Source organism: Ochlerotatus camptorhynchus, unplaced genomic scaffold (assembly GCF_037179485.1).
Source record: "Ochlerotatus camptorhynchus isolate MF236.1 unplaced genomic scaffold, CSIRO-AGI_Acam_v1.1 ptg000230l, whole genome shotgun sequence".
In the NCBI taxonomy this organism is placed as follows: Eukaryota; Metazoa; Arthropoda; class Insecta; order Diptera; family Culicidae; genus Ochlerotatus; species Ochlerotatus camptorhynchus.
The window spans coordinates 139,853-160,155 of NW_027040720.1; the positions used below are offsets into that span (position 1 = coordinate 139,853).

The 20,303-nt window shown below is 44.8% G+C and overlaps 4 protein-coding genes across 4 annotated transcripts; 1 reads left to right on the forward strand and 3 right to left on the reverse strand.

Moving 5' to 3' along the window:
• Positions 1-1,590: 1,590 nt before the first annotated feature.
• Positions 1,591-2,838, reverse strand: LOC135704091 (uncharacterized). Its single transcript, XM_065225519.1, has one exon. The coding sequence runs from the start codon at positions 2,836-2,838 to the stop codon at positions 1,591-1,593; it is 1,248 nt and encodes a 415-aa protein (XP_065081591.1).
• A 69-nt stretch (positions 2,839-2,907) lies between these two features.
• On the reverse strand, positions 2,908-6,186 carry LOC135704092 (uncharacterized). The gene is made up of 2 exons (XM_065225520.1): positions 6,117-6,186; positions 2,908-5,768 (listed from the first exon to the last, which is right to left on the reverse strand). Exons 1-2 carry the CDS (start codon positions 6,184-6,186, stop codon positions 2,908-2,910), a joined length of 2,931 nt encoding a protein of 976 aa, XP_065081592.1.
• Positions 6,187-9,384: 3,198 nt separating this feature from the next.
• On the reverse strand, positions 9,385-10,317 carry LOC135704054 (uncharacterized). The gene is made up of 2 exons (XM_065225472.1): positions 10,228-10,317; positions 9,385-9,838 (listed from the first exon to the last, which is right to left on the reverse strand). The coding sequence occupies exons 1-2, from the start codon at positions 10,285-10,287 to the stop codon at positions 9,407-9,409; spliced, it is 492 nt and encodes a 163-aa protein (XP_065081544.1). The 5' UTR covers positions 10,288-10,317; the 3' UTR covers positions 9,385-9,406.
• Positions 10,318-11,336: 1,019 nt separating this feature from the next.
• Positions 11,337-12,243, forward strand: LOC135704055 (malignant T-cell-amplified sequence 1 homolog). Its single transcript, XM_065225474.1, has 4 exons — positions 11,337-11,452; positions 11,516-11,668; positions 11,743-12,045; positions 12,108-12,243. Exons 1-4 carry the CDS (start codon positions 11,442-11,444, stop codon positions 12,187-12,189), a joined length of 549 nt encoding a protein of 182 aa, XP_065081546.1. The 5' UTR covers positions 11,337-11,441; the 3' UTR covers positions 12,190-12,243.
• Positions 12,244-20,303: the final 8,060 nt, after the last annotated feature.

The window sequence follows — 20,303 nt, forward strand, 5'->3', positions numbered from 1 at the left end:
TTATGTTCTCCTTTGACTTTAAACTTTAAACGATCTTTATTGCTTGTGTTCGGATCAAAGAAAAACAAAACCGTTTTTTTTGTAAATCAACCGTAAATAAAGTTGATCAAACTGCAAGAATTCGTTTAATATAGTGTTTGTGGTTTTAGTTGAAGTACTCACAATTTTAGTTATTGTTCCTTCTGCAAACAACCTTTCTTCTACCTAGACCGCTCTGAAATGTTCTTTCCGCCTATTACAAAATTCAGTGTTTTAATTTAATTAATTTGTTACAGTGTTTATCTCGTTTTACCTATCTGTGAGTCGTCTGCTTGCCGTTCCGTGTTTTGTAACCTCCACTGACCTAAATTTGTCCACAAACTTTCTACAAAATGCCCAAAGCACAGAATACTAAAAAAACTCACTTTTAAGCACTTTCTAATCGATACTGTATTGTTTGTGATTTTCTACCTTCCGTTCTTTGACAGATTATCTTTTATTCATCTATCTATCCTCCTCTCTTCAATCCGTCACTTCATCTGTCATACTACTTACTACCTCATCGTCCAAATTCACTGCAGCGATGGAGGAGGGCAACGGCCAGTGTTGCCAGAACATTCCCCGGCCCGTAACTCTGTCCGGGAAGCCACATCCGGCTCAGGGTTACCCTCTGCTATCTCCATCACGGCCAGTTTCGCTGTCGCTCGTTTGTACCTTCCGGCATTGGTACGCACCCATGCTTGACGGACCCTGCCGTCGCCGGATACGATGATCTCTTCCACCATTCCGCGGATCCAGCACTTCCGGTTGGCACCCTCCACGACGTAAACTAAATCTCCTGCTCGCAACGGTCTTGCCTCACCGAACCACTTCGTTCTTTGGTTCAACGACGGCACATACTCCTTAATCCACCGCTCCCACATCACGCTGGCCAACTGCTGCGAACGCTGAAACGCATCCCGAAGGGCCACTGCCGGATGGGGAGGTGGACGGATACTACCAGGCTGGTTCGCTGACGCTCCCCGCAAGAAATGATTCGGGGTGAGCGCTTCTGCTTCGTCGGACTGCTGCGACACGTAGGTGAGCGGACGGGAGTTGATAATGTCCTCCGCTTCAACGATGGCTGTCTGCAGTATCTCGTCCGTTAGTCGCCTTCCATCATCAAGCGCTGTCAGCGCTTCCTTCACTGAGCGGACTAAGCGCTCCCAGACGCCTCCCATGTGAGGTGCGGCGGGGGGATTGAACGTCCACTTCGTTCTCGCGTTCGTTAGCTGGTCTGCACAGTCATCTCTAATGCCCTGTACAGCCTCCACCACTTCCTTACTAGCTCCACGTAGGTTTGTCCCGTTGTCCGAGAAGAATTCGATCGGCCAGCCCCGGCGACCAATAAACCGATATATCGCCATCAAACACGACTGGGTGGTCAGCCCATGTGCCACTTCCAAATGAACCGCACGTGTTACCATACAGGTAAACAGCGCAATCCACCTCTTCTCTGATCTACGTCCTACGGTCACATCGAACGGTCCCATATAATCGACCCCGACGTAGCTGAAAGCACGAAGATTCGGTGTGACCCGCTGTACTGGCAGCGGAGCCATCCTAGGAACTTCAGGACGACAACGATTCACCTTGCACCATACGCAGGACGCTGATACCTTCCTGACTACTGCATCTATGTGCGGGATGTACATACATCTGCCGCAATTCGTTCTTCACTGCTTGACGGTACCCGTGGGCACTCTTCTCATGGTAGTGCTGAACTATCAGCCTCGTGATCCGATGGTCATCCGGCAGAATCACCGGAAATCGCAGATCGAATGGCAGAAATTCCGCTCGCTCCACTCTACCCTCCATCCGGATCAGTCCATTCTCGTCGATCAGCGGAGTCAGCTTGTATAGCGGACTAGACTTTTCGATAGTCATCCACTGGCTCACCGGACGATCCTTGTTTCTCGTTAACACTTTCAGTTCGTCGATGAAGCTCTCCGACTGCGCCACTTTCAGCAGACACTGCTCCGCTTTCTCGTACTCCTTTTGCTGCAACGGAACTCTGACCGATGCAATGGTTCTCGACTTCCGTGCTTTATTTTGTCCGCTTGTCGCTCTTAGCGTCTCAATCGGCAGCTTTTCAATCCTTCGCTTACAGTTCGACACGAAACGGAACACGCACGCCATCGTTCGGACCAACACTGTCCACTTCGAGAAACGGTTTACGTCCACAAAAACCGCAGGCACCTTCACGTCATGTAACAGGAGGTGAATCCGGAGCTCCTCCATCGTGTTCGCTGGTGGCATTTCCTTTTCTGGCCACTCCTGCTCACTCTTGTACAAAAACGCTGGTCCTCGCGCCCATGTGCTGTCAGTATGCATTTCGGGTTCCTTGCCCCACTTCGTTAGTTGGTCTGCCACGTTTAGTCTTGACGGCACCCAACGCCAGTCCGTCAACTTCGTTAGGCTGAGTATCTCGCCGATCCGAAACCCGACGAACTGTTTATACCTTCGCTGGTCAGATCGAATCCATGAGAGCACTACGTTTGCGTCGATCCAATACACCACCCGGTCAATTGTAAAGCTATGACTCTCGAACACCATTCGTGATAGACGTGCTCCTAAAACGGCCGCTAGAAGCTCCAGTCGCGGTATTGAGATCTGTTTTAACGGTGCCACTTTGGCACGACTCATGACCAGCGCACACTGCACTTTACCTCGTACAGTTGTCCGAAAATACGCCACGCTTCCGTACGCCGCCTCGCCTGCATCAGCGAATACATGCAGCTGTATGTCCGTAACTTCATCTGATCTGGCATTTCCGAAATAACTCCGCGGTAGCTGGAACGATCCGATGTTCTTCATCATTTGTATCCATCGCCGCCATTTTTCGAAGGAAATCTGATTGATTTTCGTATCCCAATCACAGCCGGTCCGTCAGAGATCTTGGATCAGCATTTTTCCAAGTATAGTAACCGGAGTGAGGAATCCCACTGGGTCGAATTGCGCCATCACGTAACTGAGGATAATCCGCTTCGTAGGATACTCTTCGCCACCGATAACCATAAAGGATTCCGCTTTCGACATAGTTGCGAAACAGAATACGTCTTCCATCGGCTTCCAAACTATGCCCAGCACATGCTCATACTCGGCGTCTTTATCCCGGGAAAAATGAACTGCTCCATTTGCACTGCGATCTTCGAGTTCCTCTAGGAATGCCTCCGAGTTAGACACCCAGTTTCGTATATGGAATCCACCCTGCGAGTGGATGTACTTCACCTCCTTGGCCCTTCGTATCGCTTCTTCGACGGTATCTACGCTGTCATAGTAATCGTCCACATAATGTTTCTTAATGATCGCTGCCGCTGCTTCTGGATACTGCTCTGCGAACTGTCCCGCGTTCAGATTTTTTACATATTGGGCGGAGCAAGGCGAACACGTGGCGCCGAACGTTGCCACGTCCATCACGTATCCTTGAGGTGCTCCACTTTCATCCGTCCCGAACAGAAATCGTAGTGCTTGCTTGTCTTCACACCGAATATTCATCTGGTGGTACATTTCCTGAATGTCGCCTCCGAATGCAATTCGACCTTCCCGGAAACAGCAAACAACTTTCGGAAGGGGAACCAACATGTCCGGACCTTTCACCAATTCCGAGTTCAACGACACTCCTCCAACTGATGCAGCCGCATCCCACACCATGCGCACTTTACCAGGTTTCTTCGGATTTAGCACCACATTCAACGGAAGATACCACACCACCGAGCTTGGAGTATCTGCTAGTTCTTCTGCAGTTATCTTGTGTGCATGGCCCTTGGTCTGATAGTCCTCAATCTGCTGACATACCTTCTGTTTCAACGCAGGATCTTTCCCAAGCTTTCGCTCAAGCGCTCGCATCCTTCGAACGGCCATCGGGTAGCTGTCCGGAAATCGCCGTTCATCTTCACGCCACAATAGGCCCGTTTCGAAACGATTACCTACCCTTTTTGTCGTCGCTTGAAGGATCTCGCGAGCCCTTTTCTCCTCAATTGGTTCTGGGGGTGCGTATGATGCTGCTGCAGTTTCATCCAGCACGTACTGATTTCGGATCATGTCATGCAGTTCCTGGTTACTCACTGGTGTGACACAATGCAGATTCAGGTAAGTATGGACACGCGGCTTCCGTTTCTCCGATCCGTAAATCGTCCATCCGATTTTCGACCGCACAGCGATTGGTTCGTTAGGTTCCCCGACCCGTGACTCCAACGGCGCGAACAGATGGAGATTGTCCAATCCGATTAGAATCGTTGGAAGTCCAGACGGAAAATCTCTCACCGGCACTCCAACAAGATGCGGATAACGGTTCACCACCTCAGCGTATCGTACATTCTGTTGTGGCAACTGCAACTCGGACACCGTTCGTGTGTTGAACAACGAAAACTTCTCCTTGGAGCCCTTCGCCGACATCATCATCTCTACACTACGCGATTCGTTCTCAAAACGGTTGATGTTTCCGGTCCACGTGACTATCAGTGGTTCAAGCGTTCCTTCTGCCTTCAGCCGTTTGGCCACCCCATCGTCCACCAACGTAGCAGACGACCCTTCGTCCAGAAATGCAACAGTGTCGTACTGTCGCTTACCGACATATAGCGTCACCGACATCATCCGGAAAATCACCGTGCAGTCTGATTTGGCTTTCTGCAATTGAACAGATTCTTCCACCCGATGCAATAGAGGATGGTGATTGCCTTGGCAGTTCCGCGCCATACACCGGATTTTCAAAAAACAACGATTTCCACCGTGCTTGTTAAGACAGATTCCACACAGTTTCTGCTTGTCCACTTCCCTTAGTCGTTGCGCAATGTTCATCTGCTTGAACTCTTCGCAGCTCTTGATCATGTGATCCGTCCGTTTACAAATCCAGCAAGGACGGCTGACCACCTCTCTGCGTAGTTCTTCGCTCTGCTTCTGCTCAGAGTCGTGCACATGCACAAACTCCTTCTTTCTAGGATTCTCTCGCCCATGCGACGCTCGCTCGTTCACCGACAGCGTAGAAAACTCCGTCACCTCGGACACGTCGGATACTATTTCAGTCATGAAATCCGTGAACATCCTCAGCGGACTATCTTCCTTTCCTTGCTTGTACCGCACCCAATCCAGTTTGTAACTCGGTGGTAACTTGTCAACCAACTTCTGTACCAGCATCGGGTTATTAAGATGATCGTTGAGTCGCGCAGCCTCAAGATGGTCGCACAACTGCTTCACCGTAATCCCAAATTTAACGAACATCTCCAGTCGATCAGCTCTCGGCGCTGGAGCGTTCCTCACTTTCGTCAGCAGCGACTTCAGCAGCTTCTCCGGCCTTCCGAATAGATTCCGTAGGTCACAAATCACGTTCGGAACGGAATTCGGCAGAACGAGCCGACTCCTCACTGCTTCGAGCGCGTCACCTTGCAAACAGTCCTGCAGTCGCTTCAAGTTCTCCAGGTTTGAGAACCCACATGCTTCCGTCGTATATTCGAAGCTGCTAATAAACAGCGGCCAAACTTCCGGTTCTCCACGAAATTTTGGAAGGTGCGAAATCGCTTTTCTAGCGGCCAGCTGATCCCTCGAGATTCGACCGCCGGTTCGCCCCGACCCGTCACCAGCTCCGTTACCACGCACACTGCCAGGTCGCTTGCTGCTCGCACGATCTTCCGACGAGTCGCTGCTTCCACAATCTTCTGAATAGTCGCTGCTCGCACGGTCTTCCGACGAGTCGCGGATTTGGCCCTCATCACTTGATTCGGCCAGGGCAACGGCCAGTGTTGCCAGAACAGCTTGTGTTTGTGTGGTTTACATGTGTGGTAGCGGAGTGAATCTGCTAGCCCCTCGTTATGGTAACTGTGGATGGTAGCGACAGGAGGTAAGGAAGACAGAGAGTGAATGGCTATCAAAGAGAGAGTACACGTCGGTCTGAAGATTATTAATAAAGCTGAAGTTTGATAAGTCTAATTATCGTAATTTATTCTAATACGGGTCCGAAGTACTACAACATGTATGAATTTTCAAGTGACACAGATGCGTCTTTTCAACTTTAGTACAGGTTATGTTCTCCAATGACCGCGTTGGACATCGATTGACCCGATAGGCAGCTGTCGAAACTGCTTCCGCCCAAAACTGCTTACCAAGCTTTGCATCGTTGAGCATGCACCGTGCTTTCTCCACCAACGTGCGGTTCATGCGTTCTGCCGACATGACACTTAATTTTGACTTATGCCCGACAATCGTAAACGGCCGGCATCTCAAGATTTTTCGAACTCAAGTGATGGCACACATTCCGAAAGTGAAGCGGAAGAAGTTCGATGCCAAGGCCAGAAAAGCGATCTTCGTCGGCTATTGTGAGAACACCAAAGGCTACCGTTTGTACGATCCTGGCAGCGGTGAGTTTCAAATAAGTCGAGATGTTGTAGTCCTAGCAGAAGGTGAATCAAGTCCAAGCCTAACGAGTGATCAAAATGGCAGTGGAGTTCATGGAGCTGAATTTCCAACAGTTGTTGGTACTAATCAGCGCTGCTGATGGAAACAATGAAGAGCAGCAATACGAAGTCGTTGTAGTTTCTTCTGATGGTGAAGATGAAGACATCGAGGAGGTTTCGGATGCAGCTGAAAACGCGCTCCTAAGACCAGCTGATTCGCATCAAGGGTTAAGGCGCAGCGATTGGGAGTGCAGTTATACAGGCAAGTACAATGATTATATTAGCCTTGGAGCATATTCTGGAGATACCATTTCCCCCCAGTTACCTCCTGATTTAACGAACGGTGAATGTGCGATGGACGATCCAACGACTTACGAAGAAGTTCTGCAACGGCCTGACAGAGATTATTGGGTTCAAGCGATGAACGATGAGCTGAGGTCACTGAGCGAGAACAGCACGTGGGTGCTTGCGGATCTGCCAGAGGGGCGGAAAGCGATTCGGAACAAATGGGTGTTCAAAGCGAAGCGTGGACCTGATGGAACCATTCAGCGGTACAAAGCTCGTCTCGTCGTGAAAGGATGCTCGCAGAGGCCAGGACTAGATTACGACGAGGTGTTCTCTCCCGTAGTACGGTATGCGACGATTCTTCACCTCATGGCGTTGGCGGTGAAATATGATCTAGACATCGATCAGATGGACGCAGTTACAGCTTTTTGCAAGGAGAGCTGAACGCTGAGGAGATCTACATGCTGCAGCCGCAGGGGATAGACCATCGGAATGGAAAGGTATGCCGCTTGAAGAAAGCTCTTTACGGCTGCGCAGCTAGATGGCGTGCTTCAGAAGTTCGGACTGATTCGTTCCTCAGTAGATTGTTGCCTGTACTGGATGATGTGTGGAGACAAGCTGATGTTTGTCACTATTTACGTAGACGATGTTCTGATCTTCACCAACTATCAGAATCTGAAGCGAAAGGTGAAGACGTATTTGAGCGAACGATTCAAGATGAAAGATCTCGGAGAAGCCAAGTACTGTTTGGGCATCCGGATTACGAGGAATCAAGCAGAAGGAAAGCTCTGGCTCAGCGTTTTGGAATGACCGAATCGTATCCTGTAGCAACGACAGCTGATCCCAGTTTAAGACTGGACAAATCCATGGGACCGAGAAACCAGAACGAAGCCGAAGAGATGAAGAAGGAAGAAAGTTCCTTTCAAATAAGCTGTTGGATGTCTGTCTTTCGTAGCCCAGATGACTCGTCCGGACATCGCTTTTGCGGTGAATGCAGCTAGTCAGTTCAGCGCCAATCCTGGACGTCAGCATTGGGGGGCCGTCAAGAAGATAATTCGGTACTTGAAAGAAACATCGACGGAGAAGTTGGAGTATTCTATTTATCATCTGAACTAGTCGGATTTAGCGATGCCGATTGGGGAGGAGATCCAGATAACCGAAGGTCAATGACTGGTTACGAGTTCACGCTACAAGGTGGAGCCATATCGTGGAACTTGAAAAAGCAGCCCACTCAACCGTTGCTATTTCATCCTGTGAAGCAGAGTATATGGCCCTGTCTCGAACAATTCAGGAATCAATGTGGTGGAACAACTTGCGGTCGCAGATATTCGAGCAGCAGCCAGTAATTATCAATTGTGACAACCTTTCTGCAATCTGCATCACGAATAATGGCTCATACAACCCTCGCACGAAGCATGTTAGCATTCGTTACGTCTTTGTGCACGATAGCCTACAACAATCCCCCCTATTCTGCGAGTCACGTGACTCTCTCTCACCGGTGAGGTGACAATAGTCACCTCGTGTGAGGTGACTCTCCATTTGATTTACATGGAGTGAGTGGAGAGCCTCACACGAGGTGACAATTGTCACCTCACCGGTGACAGAGAGTCACGTGACTCGCAGAATAAGGGGGAATGAGCAACGCAGCTGATGTACATTCCGTCCATGGAGCAACCAGCTTATGGTTTCACAAAGCCATTAGCCGTTCAGAAACAACAACAGTTTTGCAAACTATTAGGTGTCTCGGATTACGGAGGAATATTGAATAACGCAGTAGTCTGTGATAATCTGTCACTGTTGTAAAGAGAAAATATAAAATAAAATTCATTCCACTGTATAATGTTGATATAACGTTAACCAATAAATACGTGTTTCAATCGTACTCTACAATTCAAACTATTGCTCTTCTATCATTGTACGTGATACAAAAACACCCATTCAAATATACTTTCATTTGTTTGAGATAATCATAGGTCAAAAATTATTCAATGTACAGTTTGAAGAGATAGGTACGTGATTGTTACTTCGGAAATTTTAACTGCCTAACATGATGGTGCTTATTTTCTAAAGGTGGGGCATGGCAAAGGTTAGGTCAAGGGTTAGGTACTCTATTCTGAAATCTGTGAAAGGGAATCTAGTATCATGTAGAACAAAACGTTCAATGTAACACTCATTGATTATGTCATTAAGAAAAATCGTCCAATGCAACATGTCCGATGTACGACTTGGCTAGTCAAAACGTCCTATGTGTTTTTTTTTCTTTCTATATTGTAGCATGACATTCAAAGTAAAATTGAGATTTTACAGTTTCTACAGAATTTTCAACGTTATTATTCACTGACCAGAGTAAAAATAGTATTGCAAAATATATTGTTTCTCAACAGTTAAAATAATAATCTGTCGAACTTCAACTTCGATTTTTCTCAAAATGGCGGATATGTTACATTGGTCTATTTGAAAAGTGACGCGAGAAATATGGCACGACAAATTAACATAGGAATCTGCCAGATTTTTCGCAAACACAAACTAAAAACTCTTTCTACGGCGACTCACAGTGATCTTGGTTAAAGAAACGTTTCAGGGAAAAGTTCTTCAAAACCATCAGTCCTGAAACAAGCAAATATCAATTAAAATCAAGTTTATTACTTAAATTTACCTCATAAGCGTTCAAATAAAATACTATTGTGTCATCAAGCTCCAGCTAGCCATGTAGACTATGGCCACGTTATCTTCTGTCTCTTGCTAGGCGCTGAGCTCATCGTGCTTCCACTACAGTTACTCTTACTGGGACTAATTTCGAGCGCTCGCTTAATTATGACCGGAGTGGGACTGCTTGCATTTGCACTACCGATGCTGCTGCTGCTAATGCTACTAATAAGTTTAATACGTTTCATCCCATGACTAACGTTATCGACCGGACTTTCCGAGTATACGATCCGGTTTCGTACGTTGGAGCCCGATTTCCGACTGGTGACGGATTTCGGGGAATCATCTGTCATCTCCACATCTTGCTGCAGGTGGGAGGAATTTTGTTCGGTTGTACTGGAGGATGACCCCCTCCGGGGCTGAGGAAGAAGGTATTTCATGTACAGGTTTATCAGTTCATCCCGGGTCGATTCCTCCAAGCGGGGAATCATAATGTGCCGCTGAAATTGAGAGCAGTCTTTGAGGAAACTGAATTGAACTATAGCAACGGTGAAAATAAATACGGATCGAATAAACCGTGATTTCACAAGTCTGACTGTTGTTTGTTATGATACAAGAAACAGCTTTACACAGCAAAAAAAAGTGTGTTCTGATCAGACGAAATTCAAGCCGATGTTATCAAACTTTGATGTATACTGCAAAAAAAAAATACTAAATTACATCGGTGTTCGCAAAAACTGTGTAAATCGTACAACGTAATATTACACAACTGACGGAAAGACCTGGGTGCAATAGTTTCCATGTAATATGCAACAACTTTTTTGCTGTGTTAAAAGCTATAACATTACCGATACTTTTACAAATCTTATTTATGCAAAAATCAACTCACCTGCCGAAAAATATCCAACAGCTGCTGTTTACTTAGTATATGGGGATGTAATATGTCCATTTTCACGATATAAAACTAGGCAATGTTTGCAAAAATTCAAAATAATTTCAAAGCCGCTTTAATTTCACTTTTGTTTTGTTTACTTCTAAACATTCTGATGCTTGGAACCTTACAAGCGTTTAGTCTAAGTTCACGTCGTCGAGCTCAACCGGCTTCTACAATACCGTCCGTCAGTAGAATCACACAGCGCACGCTCATCGAAAGTAGCTCAGAGACAATGTCATGTTGACTCACTCTCTTTTTTTCTCCATACAAATTATACTCAGTTTCGTAAAAAGCGACGTAACTATCTCATAGCACTGAAGCTGTGTTCCATTGAAGCATTACTGAAGCATTACTAAGGAGAATTTTAACTTGAATTTGACACTTCGAAAATAAACAATAATGTTGGAAAATATCTCAGTTGTCCAATTTTTCGAAAAGGTTTTTGTAAAATTTGATTCCTTTTCTGCTAGAAATATGTCTGGTAGAATAGCCGGTTTATTTGAAAATTTGTCATCTGTTTAATTTAAGTGAAGATTCAGAAAATGGAAAACAGCCTGAGTAACTCTACTTTTAACAAAACTGAGTAAAATTCCTTACGTAACTCAAAATTGAATAAACCATTTGTAATGTAACTACGGCAAAAAATTAAGAAAAGTAAGTTCAATTCACTCGGAAAAATTGAGAATATCTGCCTTACTAAATTTGTTATATTTATTTAGCTTATTTAGTGTTAGGAGTATCATCTAAACCATATGTGGAATAGTTATTTAATTTCGTTTATCGTTCGTTTATGGTATTTTTTATTAGGGTATCCCTAATAAACTAATACCATAAACGAACAATAACCCATTCAGTCGAACTTTTCATCCCAAACACGTCGTTAAGCAAATTTCGAACAATAGTTAAGTTGAAGTTCCATGTCTGTTTGTCGGTCGCTAATCTCACATTAGGGTAGAAAAAACGCCAACTTTGGGTAGTTTAAGTTTTTTGTGTGTACAAACGTCACAACGTACATTCGCTTTGGTGCTGAACGTGCCGAGGAAAACAAAAATCGCGAGTTTTACAGATTTTTGTGAAGCAAGCTCTTTTCCATCGTTCACTATTTAAAATAAACTGATTTAGTCAGTCCGATATTTCCTTAGGCTAATCCTTAGATCTAGTTGATTAGGATGTTTAAAAAGTGAGTTGTCATTCAAAACAACTCCGGTGATTTCGCTTTAACAATTCCGATTTTAATGCACAGATTTGACGAAAAGGAGAGCATCTCCGGTGTTCAGCAGCTGAAATCGTCGGTCCAGAAGGGCATCCGGAACAAGCTTATCGAGCAATATCCGCACGTCGAAGGCCACATCGACCTTGTGCTGCCCAAGAAGGACCAGTTTCGCATTGTGAAATGGTAAGTTCGACACTAAGTCTTCCTCCCGCATTTCAAGCTCTCACCAGACAAACTGCCCACCCACTCCATTTCAGCCATGACCACATTGAAATCCTGGTGAACAGCGTCGGCGAGCAGTTGTTTTTCCGGCACCGGGAGGGTTCCTGGATGCCCACGTTGCGACTGTACCACAAGTATCCACTCTTCCTGCCGATGGAGCAGGTGGACAAGGGTGCCATTCGGTTTGTGCTGAGCGGAGCCAACATCATGTGCCCTGGGTTGACCTCGCCCGGTGCCTGCATGACCAAGGTCGACAAGGGTACGGTGGTGGCCATTATGGCCGAGGGGAAGAACCATGCACTGGCTATCGGTCAGACGACGCTGTCCACGGATGATATGTGAGAAAAAATCTAATCAGTTTATGATTAAAACATGCGGTAATTTCCGAATCTTCTTTCAGAGCTAAGGTCAACAAGGGGGTTGGCGTGGAGAACTGCCACTATCTAAATGACGGTCTCTGGCAGATGAAACCGGTCAAGTAAATGCCCACACTAGTCCACTCAGGGAGCTGTGTTCTCTTACTAAGCAAAAGAAAATGGAAACTTTCAAAAAGTTCAATTCTACCAACTTACTAAATGGTCTGTCTATCTATAAAATTTAATAAAGCTTCGATGTGAATATCCAACACTCAGATCGCATCTTTGGTTCTGTATTAGTTCGTATTTAATTAGAAGGTACATTTATTCGTCGTCATTGTCATTTTACGTAGAATCCTCGCTTAATGAAGAATGAAAATTACATCGGTTAATAGCTATCTAAAGTAATGCGTTGAAATAGATTTGAACTTTTGATAAATGTACCAAAGTAAATTTGATATTCTTGGTTTAGCGAACTGCGTATGTTTTCCCCAGTGTACCTTAGCTGGTTTCCACCGGTTGGTACAACGGTACTGTTACATCTATGGTTATACCGTAAGTGCTCGAAGAGTGGTACGAATTTTTGGAAGGCCTTATAACAACATCGGAACACTTCTAATGCTATTGGATCCAGTCCAAATCAACGCCTTTTTTCAAGGGATACAAGAAGCGAAATTTCTCGAAACACAAATAAGCTGCAACCAGTGAAAAATTGCGGGTTTGCGACAATGTAATTGTGCACCGTAGACCAGATATGATGCCAGATTGGGAGAAGGCTACTCTTCTTAGGAAGTTACCACACAAATCGTGTGAAGTGGAAACACAAGATGCCGGAATATATCGTAGAAGTACTATGCATGTAAAACCACTAGCGTGCACAGGAATCTTGTTAACCAGGGGCAATTTTTTTCCTATGGTGCATTTAATCTGGGGATGGGGAGTACTTCAAAGTGCGTGGTGGATAGTGCTGTCCATCCACCACTGTTTCTGTACTGTTCAATTTAGCTAATTTTATTACTTTTTTGCTCCGGTTGTGGTTTATCTTCTGCAATGCAAACTGCTTTCAGACACCAATGGAATTGGCATTTTAATCCCATCGACAATGTCGATGATGGTCGGTTCGTCAAATGGTTGCAATAATAACCGAAATGATATTGTTGGTTGCAACTAAAACTGGTCTGCTCCAAAAATGCAAAAAGTGTGATAAAAGTGCACGTCTACGTCAAATCGTTTTGTTGTCTTCGGTGCACTTATTTCTTACTTAATAAGGAATAAGTGCACCGAAGACAGCCAAACGATTTGACGTAAACGTGCACTTTTATCACACTTTTTAATAAGTGAAAACGCGCTTATTTGTCTAGTTTAGTGGGAAATGCGTAATACATTTGCTGCAATGTTGTTGCCTTGGTGTTTGGATTCATCTTAAGTTACATCAGGTGATGGTGATAGCACCGACAAACCGACATAAATGACCAATCAGAATCGCATTCTCATTTCGCATGCACACTGCGTCGACAAGTACAAGGTTCAATCAGCATAGCAGTGAGCAAACAGTATATTGCTCTTGATCAATCCAATCTTGATCAGTGGTGTTGAGTACTTGGCACTAATGAAGTCTGCAAGTAGCAGACGACATACGCGTGCCTATCAAAGATATGCAATTATAACGGAATTAAAAGGAAATAAACCAACACACTCAAAGTTCTTCAAAAAAGTATATTGCTGTTTTTGTCCTTGCACTTGGCTTGTACTCCAGCAGTGCTGCCAGCCATTGTGTCAAAACATACTGCCATCAACTGCTCCCAAGAAATCTGCATCGCTGTCAGGACCTCAGAAATGGTATTGAAGATGGTCGTCGCGTCTGTTTTCAACACCCGTCTCACACCCACGAATGTTTCCGTCGGTCGATCATTATCAATATACCTGATGACAATCGCCAACTGCTCGTGGTGGCCACAATCGCTCGTCTCATCTGCAATGATTGCCACTGGTTTTCCTCGCAAGGTTTTCGCAATGTTCCGCAACATTACATTGTGCAACGACGTAATCATGTCATTTTGAATACGGTTACTTGTGTACTGAAAATTTTTGGCACCTTCCTGTAGGGCTCCATACCAAATAAACACACCTTATATATTAACAACCTTGCCTTTAAATATAACATACCTGATGATTGAGAGAACCTTGGTTAAAAAAGAGCGGGAAGATGACAGCTGGAGAGTTTTGGAAGAAAAACGGTAAAAAAGGGTAGAGAAAGGAGGACTCGGATGGAACAGGACGCGCATTCGATAGTCGGAGCTAATTAATCCCAATAGAACTCAATACCGGTACCGGACGGAACCTAGGACGGAACTGAAGGAACATCCTTAAGGAAGTGTGCGGATCTAGGCAGAGCCTCTACACCTGGCAACGAGGATCAATGGTGAGTAAAACAAATTTTCGAAAATAAAAAGAAAAAGAAGCGCGTGCCAGGCACACTTTTTTTTTAAATGCTTGCGTAAGCCGAGCGCTTGTTCTGAAAAAAAAAATACTTGATTTTTTTTTCGTATAGGCGTGTGTGATAGAGATTGGCAAGACGAGCGGACGGCAAAGTTGTGCACTGACAGTGTTGTTTTTTTTTTAATGTTGCTGTATGGAGATGCAGATTTCTGGATGCCGTTTTCAACTGCGGTTGTTGTTATTAGCTAGAGGTGTTCTTGGAATGATTGAAATCTAAAAGTGATGTTCCGAAAGCAAACGGTGAAAAAAAAAGAGATTCTAGTGCGTTAGGGCCTAGAATGAAAACCGTGGCTAGGGGGCCCGGTATGAAGTAAAGTTCTAGTGCGAGAGGGCCTAGAAAGATGAACTGTGGCTAGGGGGCCCAGTGTTAAGTTGAAAAGATTCTAGTGCGTAAGGGCCTAGAATGACGGCCGTGGCTAGGGGGCTCGGTATTAAGGAAAGTTTCTAGTGTGAGAGGGCATAGAAAGATGGACCGTTGTTGGGGACCCGGTGTTAAGTTGACATGATTCTAGCATAGAGGTAACTCTAAGACCACTGGGTCCCGAAGAAAATCATTATTATTTTTGGCTCACTCAGTACCAGAACAACGGTCCCAAGCAGTCCCAAGCTATTTCACTCACCCCTGCATGTTCTGCATGATTCCACACACCCCTGATGTTATCTGTCAAACTTTCATAGCGAATCAAAACAAACATAGTGTAGTAATAGAATTTCAACTAGAATAGGGTACGTTAACCGTTTGCTTGGGACCAATAGGCTACTAAAGTGGTGAGCCAATTTAAAATCGTTAGTTTCGTATTGATTGTTGATTCTAGTGCGTTAAGGCCTAAAATGAGGGGGCCCTGTACGAAGGCAATATTTTATATGAGTGAGCTTAATCTGAAATTGAGATGTTTTTTTAAGGGTGGAAGCCTGGTGTAGTTGGTAATTTTCGTCTACTCACTACGCTCAAGGTCAAAAGATTCAATTCTTTCACCCAACAAGTAACATGCTTTAAAAAAAAAAAAAATAAATAAATAAGCATATAAAAGAAACGCATATGAATTATATGTTGCTTGTGGTTTCAGATGGATGAAAGCCGCCCGATTCCAATGTTCCGTTGCGAACAGATCGAAAGCGGAAAGCTAGCCAAGGAGTGGCAAGAATGGAAAGGATCGTTAGAATACTACTTCGAGTCATATCAAATCAGCGAGCTAAGATGTTGCATTTTGGCGGACCGCAACTCCAGAAAGTATTTAAAAGTCTGGAGCGTATCGAAGATTTCCCATTGGTGATGCTACAGAAAACCTGGTATGATTTAGCAATCGACCGCCTGGATCAATATTTCAAGCCTCGTAAACAGGGCGTCCTTGAGAGACATAAGCTACGGAGTATGCCGCAATCTCCGAACGAGCGCTTCGCTCATTACGTTCTTCGGCTACGTCAACAACTGATGGAGTGTGGACTTGAAAAATATTCCCTGGAGATCAGAAGCAGCATTGAGGAGATGATGCTTGTTGACGTCATTGTTGAAGGATGTACATCGCAAGAACTACGACGCAAAATTCTCGAAAAAGATCAATCACTTCCTGATATTGAAGCTCTGGGAGTGTCCCTTGAGAGCGTCCGTATTCAAGAGAAGGAAATGAACGTTGTCGAAGCTAGGGATCGCAGCCAAGTAGAGGTTTGCAAGGTTTTGAAAACGGAAAGGACAAGATCCGAACGGAAGCAGGATCGAGTCGTCAGTGGTTTCTTCTCCAAGCCGAATAGAATCGGCAATACCGAGATGAGAGTACTGTGCTACCCGTGCGGCTTTCACGGACACACGTCGAAAGCTCCGTTATGCCCTGCCAAGGGTAGAGCTTGTCGCAGATGCCAAGGTATTGGACATTTTGAAAAAGTTTGCCGAAAGCGCCCGGGTACTCATCAGACTTCAACACCAGCTAAGAAAGTACAGGCGGTTCAGAATATCGATGAAACTGAACACGACCGTAGGTCTGATACGGATGATCAAGCAAACAAGGTTTATTACACTTTCCACACTGGCAACCAATCGAATGTGTTTGAATGCGGCATTGGAGGAGTTATAGTGGAGGTATTCGTTGATTCAGGATCAGACGTGAATCTGATCACCACGGAAACCTGGGATGAACTGAAACGGAAGCAAGTACGGATTAACAGATGCGAAAATGGAAGCAAGAAGATCCTCAAAGCGTATGGGAGTGATAAACCTTTGGAAATCCTTGGTACGTTTGAAGCGATCGTGAAGGTTGGTGTACGCTCGGTCAATGCGGAATTCTTTGTTACAAAGAACGGTCAGCGGAACTTGCTAGGAGATGATACATCTAAGCAACTCGGGATTTTGAAAGTTGGTGTGGAAGTCGACCATATTGCCGACGACGGAATAGTCGGAATGGGACCTTTCTCGAAGATCTCGGGCATTCAGGTTCACATTCAGATGAACTCAGAAATGGAGCCGATTTTTCAACCTTTGCGAAGAATTCCCATTCCTCTGGAAAATGCCGTTAACGAGAAATTGGATGAATTACTGGCAAGGGATATTATTGAGGTCAATAAAGGACCGGCTTCGTGGGTCTCTCCCTTGGTAGTCGCTAACAAAGCGAATGGAGCAATCCGGTTTTGTGTGGACTTGAGACGTGTCAACCAAGCGTTAATTCATCACTCATCGCGGTCTGTACAGATTTAAACGATTCCCGTTTGGTCTTGTTTCGGCGCGAGAGATTTTCCAGAGAACCATGGATGAAATCTTGGCTGACTGTGAAGGAGCATACTGGTATCTCGACGATGTGGGCGTCGAAGGCAATACTTTGGAGGAACACGATCTGCGGCTGAATAAGGTATGAGGTATACTAATGATTGAATTAATAAATATACTTGAACTTGTGTTACGTATGTTTCTAAAAAAAAAATCCTTGTTCTAGGTTCTTGAAAGATTCAAGGAAAGAGGAATTATCTTGAACTGGGATAAATGTAAGCTGCGGGTTACAGAATTTGATTTCCTCGGATACAAAATCGATATCCATGGTATAAAACCTTCGGCTATGAAGAGGGATGCCGTGAAGACTTTTCGTCGTCCATCTAATGAAAGTGAGGTAAGAAGCTTTCTCGGTCTAGCTAATTATATGGGAAAGTTCATTCCCAATTTAGCTGACATTGATGAACCATTAAGGAAATTGACACAAAAAGGGACCAAATTTCATTGGGATGAGGCGGAAGAGCAGTCCTTCAACCGAATAAAAAGCAGCATGGCTAATGCTAAGTGTCTAGGATTTTATAACACACAAGAAGAAACGTCGGTAGTTGCCGATGCTAGTCCTTTCGCACTAGGCGCGGTACTCATTCAAACGGACAACAGGGGTCAATCTCGTGTAATCTGTTACGCATCGAAATCGCTCACAGATACTGAAAGACGGTATTGTCACACTGAGAAAGAAGCATTGGCATTAGTTTGGAGTGTTGAGCGATTTCAAAACTATCTAATCGGTAGAGAATTCAATCTGGTGATCGACTGTAAGGCATTGACTTTTCTATTCACACCATTATAGCGTCCATGTGCTCGCATTGAGCGATGGGTTTTGCGATTACAAGGTTTTCAGTATAAAGTAGTCCATACGTCAGGCCCGTCGAACATTGCTGATGTTTTGTCTAGATTATCGGTATCCGTACCCAAACCCTTTGATGAAGCAGAAGAACTGATGGTCAGGGAAATAATCTCTTCTGCAGCATCTGCAGTTGCCTTGAAGTGGCATGAAATTCAGGAAGCTAGTAAAGCAGATGAAGTGATTAGTCAAATTGATCAAGCTCTGGAATTAGGTGTAGCAGATGAACTACCGCTGCCGTATAGAATGATATTTTCCGAGCTATGTTTTGTGGACGGAGTACTGTTACGAGTTGATCGGATTGTGGTGCCTCAAAATCTCCAGCAAAGGGTGTTGCAACTCGCTCATGAGGGTCATCCGGGAGTTCGGATCATGAAAGGGCATTTGCGCGCCAATGTCTGGTGGCCGAAGATGGATTTACATGTTGAAAGATATGTGAAAACCTGTCGTGGATGCTCCTTAGTATCGACGCCAAATCCTCCGGAACCAATGATAAGAAAAGAATTTCCTGCTCGTCCATGGGAACAAATAGCAATTGACTTTTTGAGACCTCTACCTGAGGGTGAACATCTACTGGTATGCGTCGATTATTACAGTAGATACCTAGAGGTCGTCGAAATGCAAGATATTTCTAGTGCTTCAACCATCAGAGAACTGTTGATTATATTTTCACGCTATGGAGTTCCCGAATCTCTTCGAGCAGACAACGGTCCACAGCTATCGTCTGAGGAATTCAAAAGATTTTGTGAGGAATACGGCATTCATTTGGAAAGTACGATACCCTACTGGCCACAGATGAATGGCGAAGTAGAGCGACAAAATCGCTCTATTATGAAGCGGCTAAGGATAGCGCAGGAACTTGGTCAGAATTGGCGCAAGGAGCTGCGTCAATATTTGTTAATGTATCATTCGGCTATACATTCAACCACTGGTAGAGCACCATCAGAACTAATGTTCGGGCGCCGTACGCGCACAAAACTGCCTAATGTTCCTTCATCGGTTCCTTCTGTAGCTAGCTCTGATGAAGCAGTGAGGGATCGCGACATGATGGAAAAGGAAAAAGGGAAAGAGCTATGCCGATAACCGGCGGAGAGCAAGACCCAGTGGCGTAGAGGTCGGAGATACAGTTTTAGCCAAGCGTATGAGGAAGGAAAACAAATTGAGTGCGGAATTTTCCCCGGAAGAGTTCGTTGTTATTAAGAAGAAAGGAATGGACGTAACCATCCGTTCATCTTCATCTGGGAAAGTATATAACAGGAGTGCTGCGCATTTGAAGATTCTACCAAGAGATAAACAGATCGTTGATGCATTGGAACTGAGTGATGAAGAACAAGTACTGGCACCGGAACTATATCTGAATCATGATCCGGTGAATGTGAAAGATTTGGTAACAGATTTGAGCAATGAGAAAAATGTAAATGAGGGATTAAGAACTAGAGTTGAGTCAAGTCGTCTAAAGGACTACATTACATATTGATGTATCAATATCAATTTAAAGAATGGTAGGAGTGTAGGGCTCCATACCAAATAAACACACCTTATATATTAACAACCTTGCCTTTAAATATAACATACCTGATGATTGAGAGAACCTTGGTTAAAAAAGAGCGGGAAGATGACAGCTGGAGAGTTTTGGAAGAAGAACGGTAAAAAGGGTAGAGAAAGGAGAACTCGGATGGAACAGGACGCGCATTCGATAGTCGGAGCTAACTAATCCCAATAGAACTCAATACCGGTACCGGACGGAACCTAGGACGGAACTGAAGGAACATCCTTAAGGAAGTGTGCGGATCTAGGCAGAGCCTCTACACTTCCGTGTTTTCCGGCACAGGATCGTAATTAGCCACCAACTGGGAGGCATACTTTCCCAGAATGTTCACGAAGTGGTCGGCCACCTTTGCAAAGTATGCGCACAATATCGATGAAACGTTCCATTATATAGCAATTTTGTAGCCGCTTTGCCTTATACCCCATACAGCCTACATTGTCTTGCAATGAGATCTCATGCATCTAGTTTTGACTGGAAATCCTATATGTGAGTGCTCATTGCAAGACAGTCTATATTACATGATATAAGCCATAGTCTGTACGGGGTCTGTATGCTGTTGTACTTACACTTTACTATTACCGTTGCGAGTCCGT

Coding starts and splice junctions, on each gene's coding strand:
- LOC135704054 (XM_065225472.1), bottom strand. CDS start 10,287: ATGGACATATTACATCCCCATATACTAAGTAAACAGCAGCTGTTGGAT. Junction 9,839..10,227: donor TGTTGGATATTTTTCGGCAG/GTGAGTTGATTT, acceptor TCTCAATTTCAG/CGGCACATTATGATTCCCCG.
- LOC135704092 (XM_065225520.1), bottom strand. CDS start 6,186: ATGTCGGCAGAACGCATGAACCGCACGTTGGTGGAGAAAGCACGGTGC. Junction 5,769..6,116: donor GCTCAACGATGCAAAGCTTG/GTAAGCAGTTTT, acceptor CACAAACACAAG/CTGTTCTGGCAACACTGGCC.
- LOC135704091 (XM_065225519.1), bottom strand. CDS start 2,838: ATGATGAAGAACATCGGATCGTTCCAGCTACCGCGGAGTTATTTCGGA.
- LOC135704055 (XM_065225474.1), top strand. Junction 11,669..11,742: donor CAGTTTCGCATTGTGAAATG/GTAAGTTCGACA, acceptor ACTCCATTTCAG/CCATGACCACATTGAAATCC. Junction 12,046..12,107: donor ACGCTGTCCACGGATGATAT/GTGAGAAAAAAT, acceptor ATCTTCTTTCAG/AGCTAAGGTCAACAAGGGGG.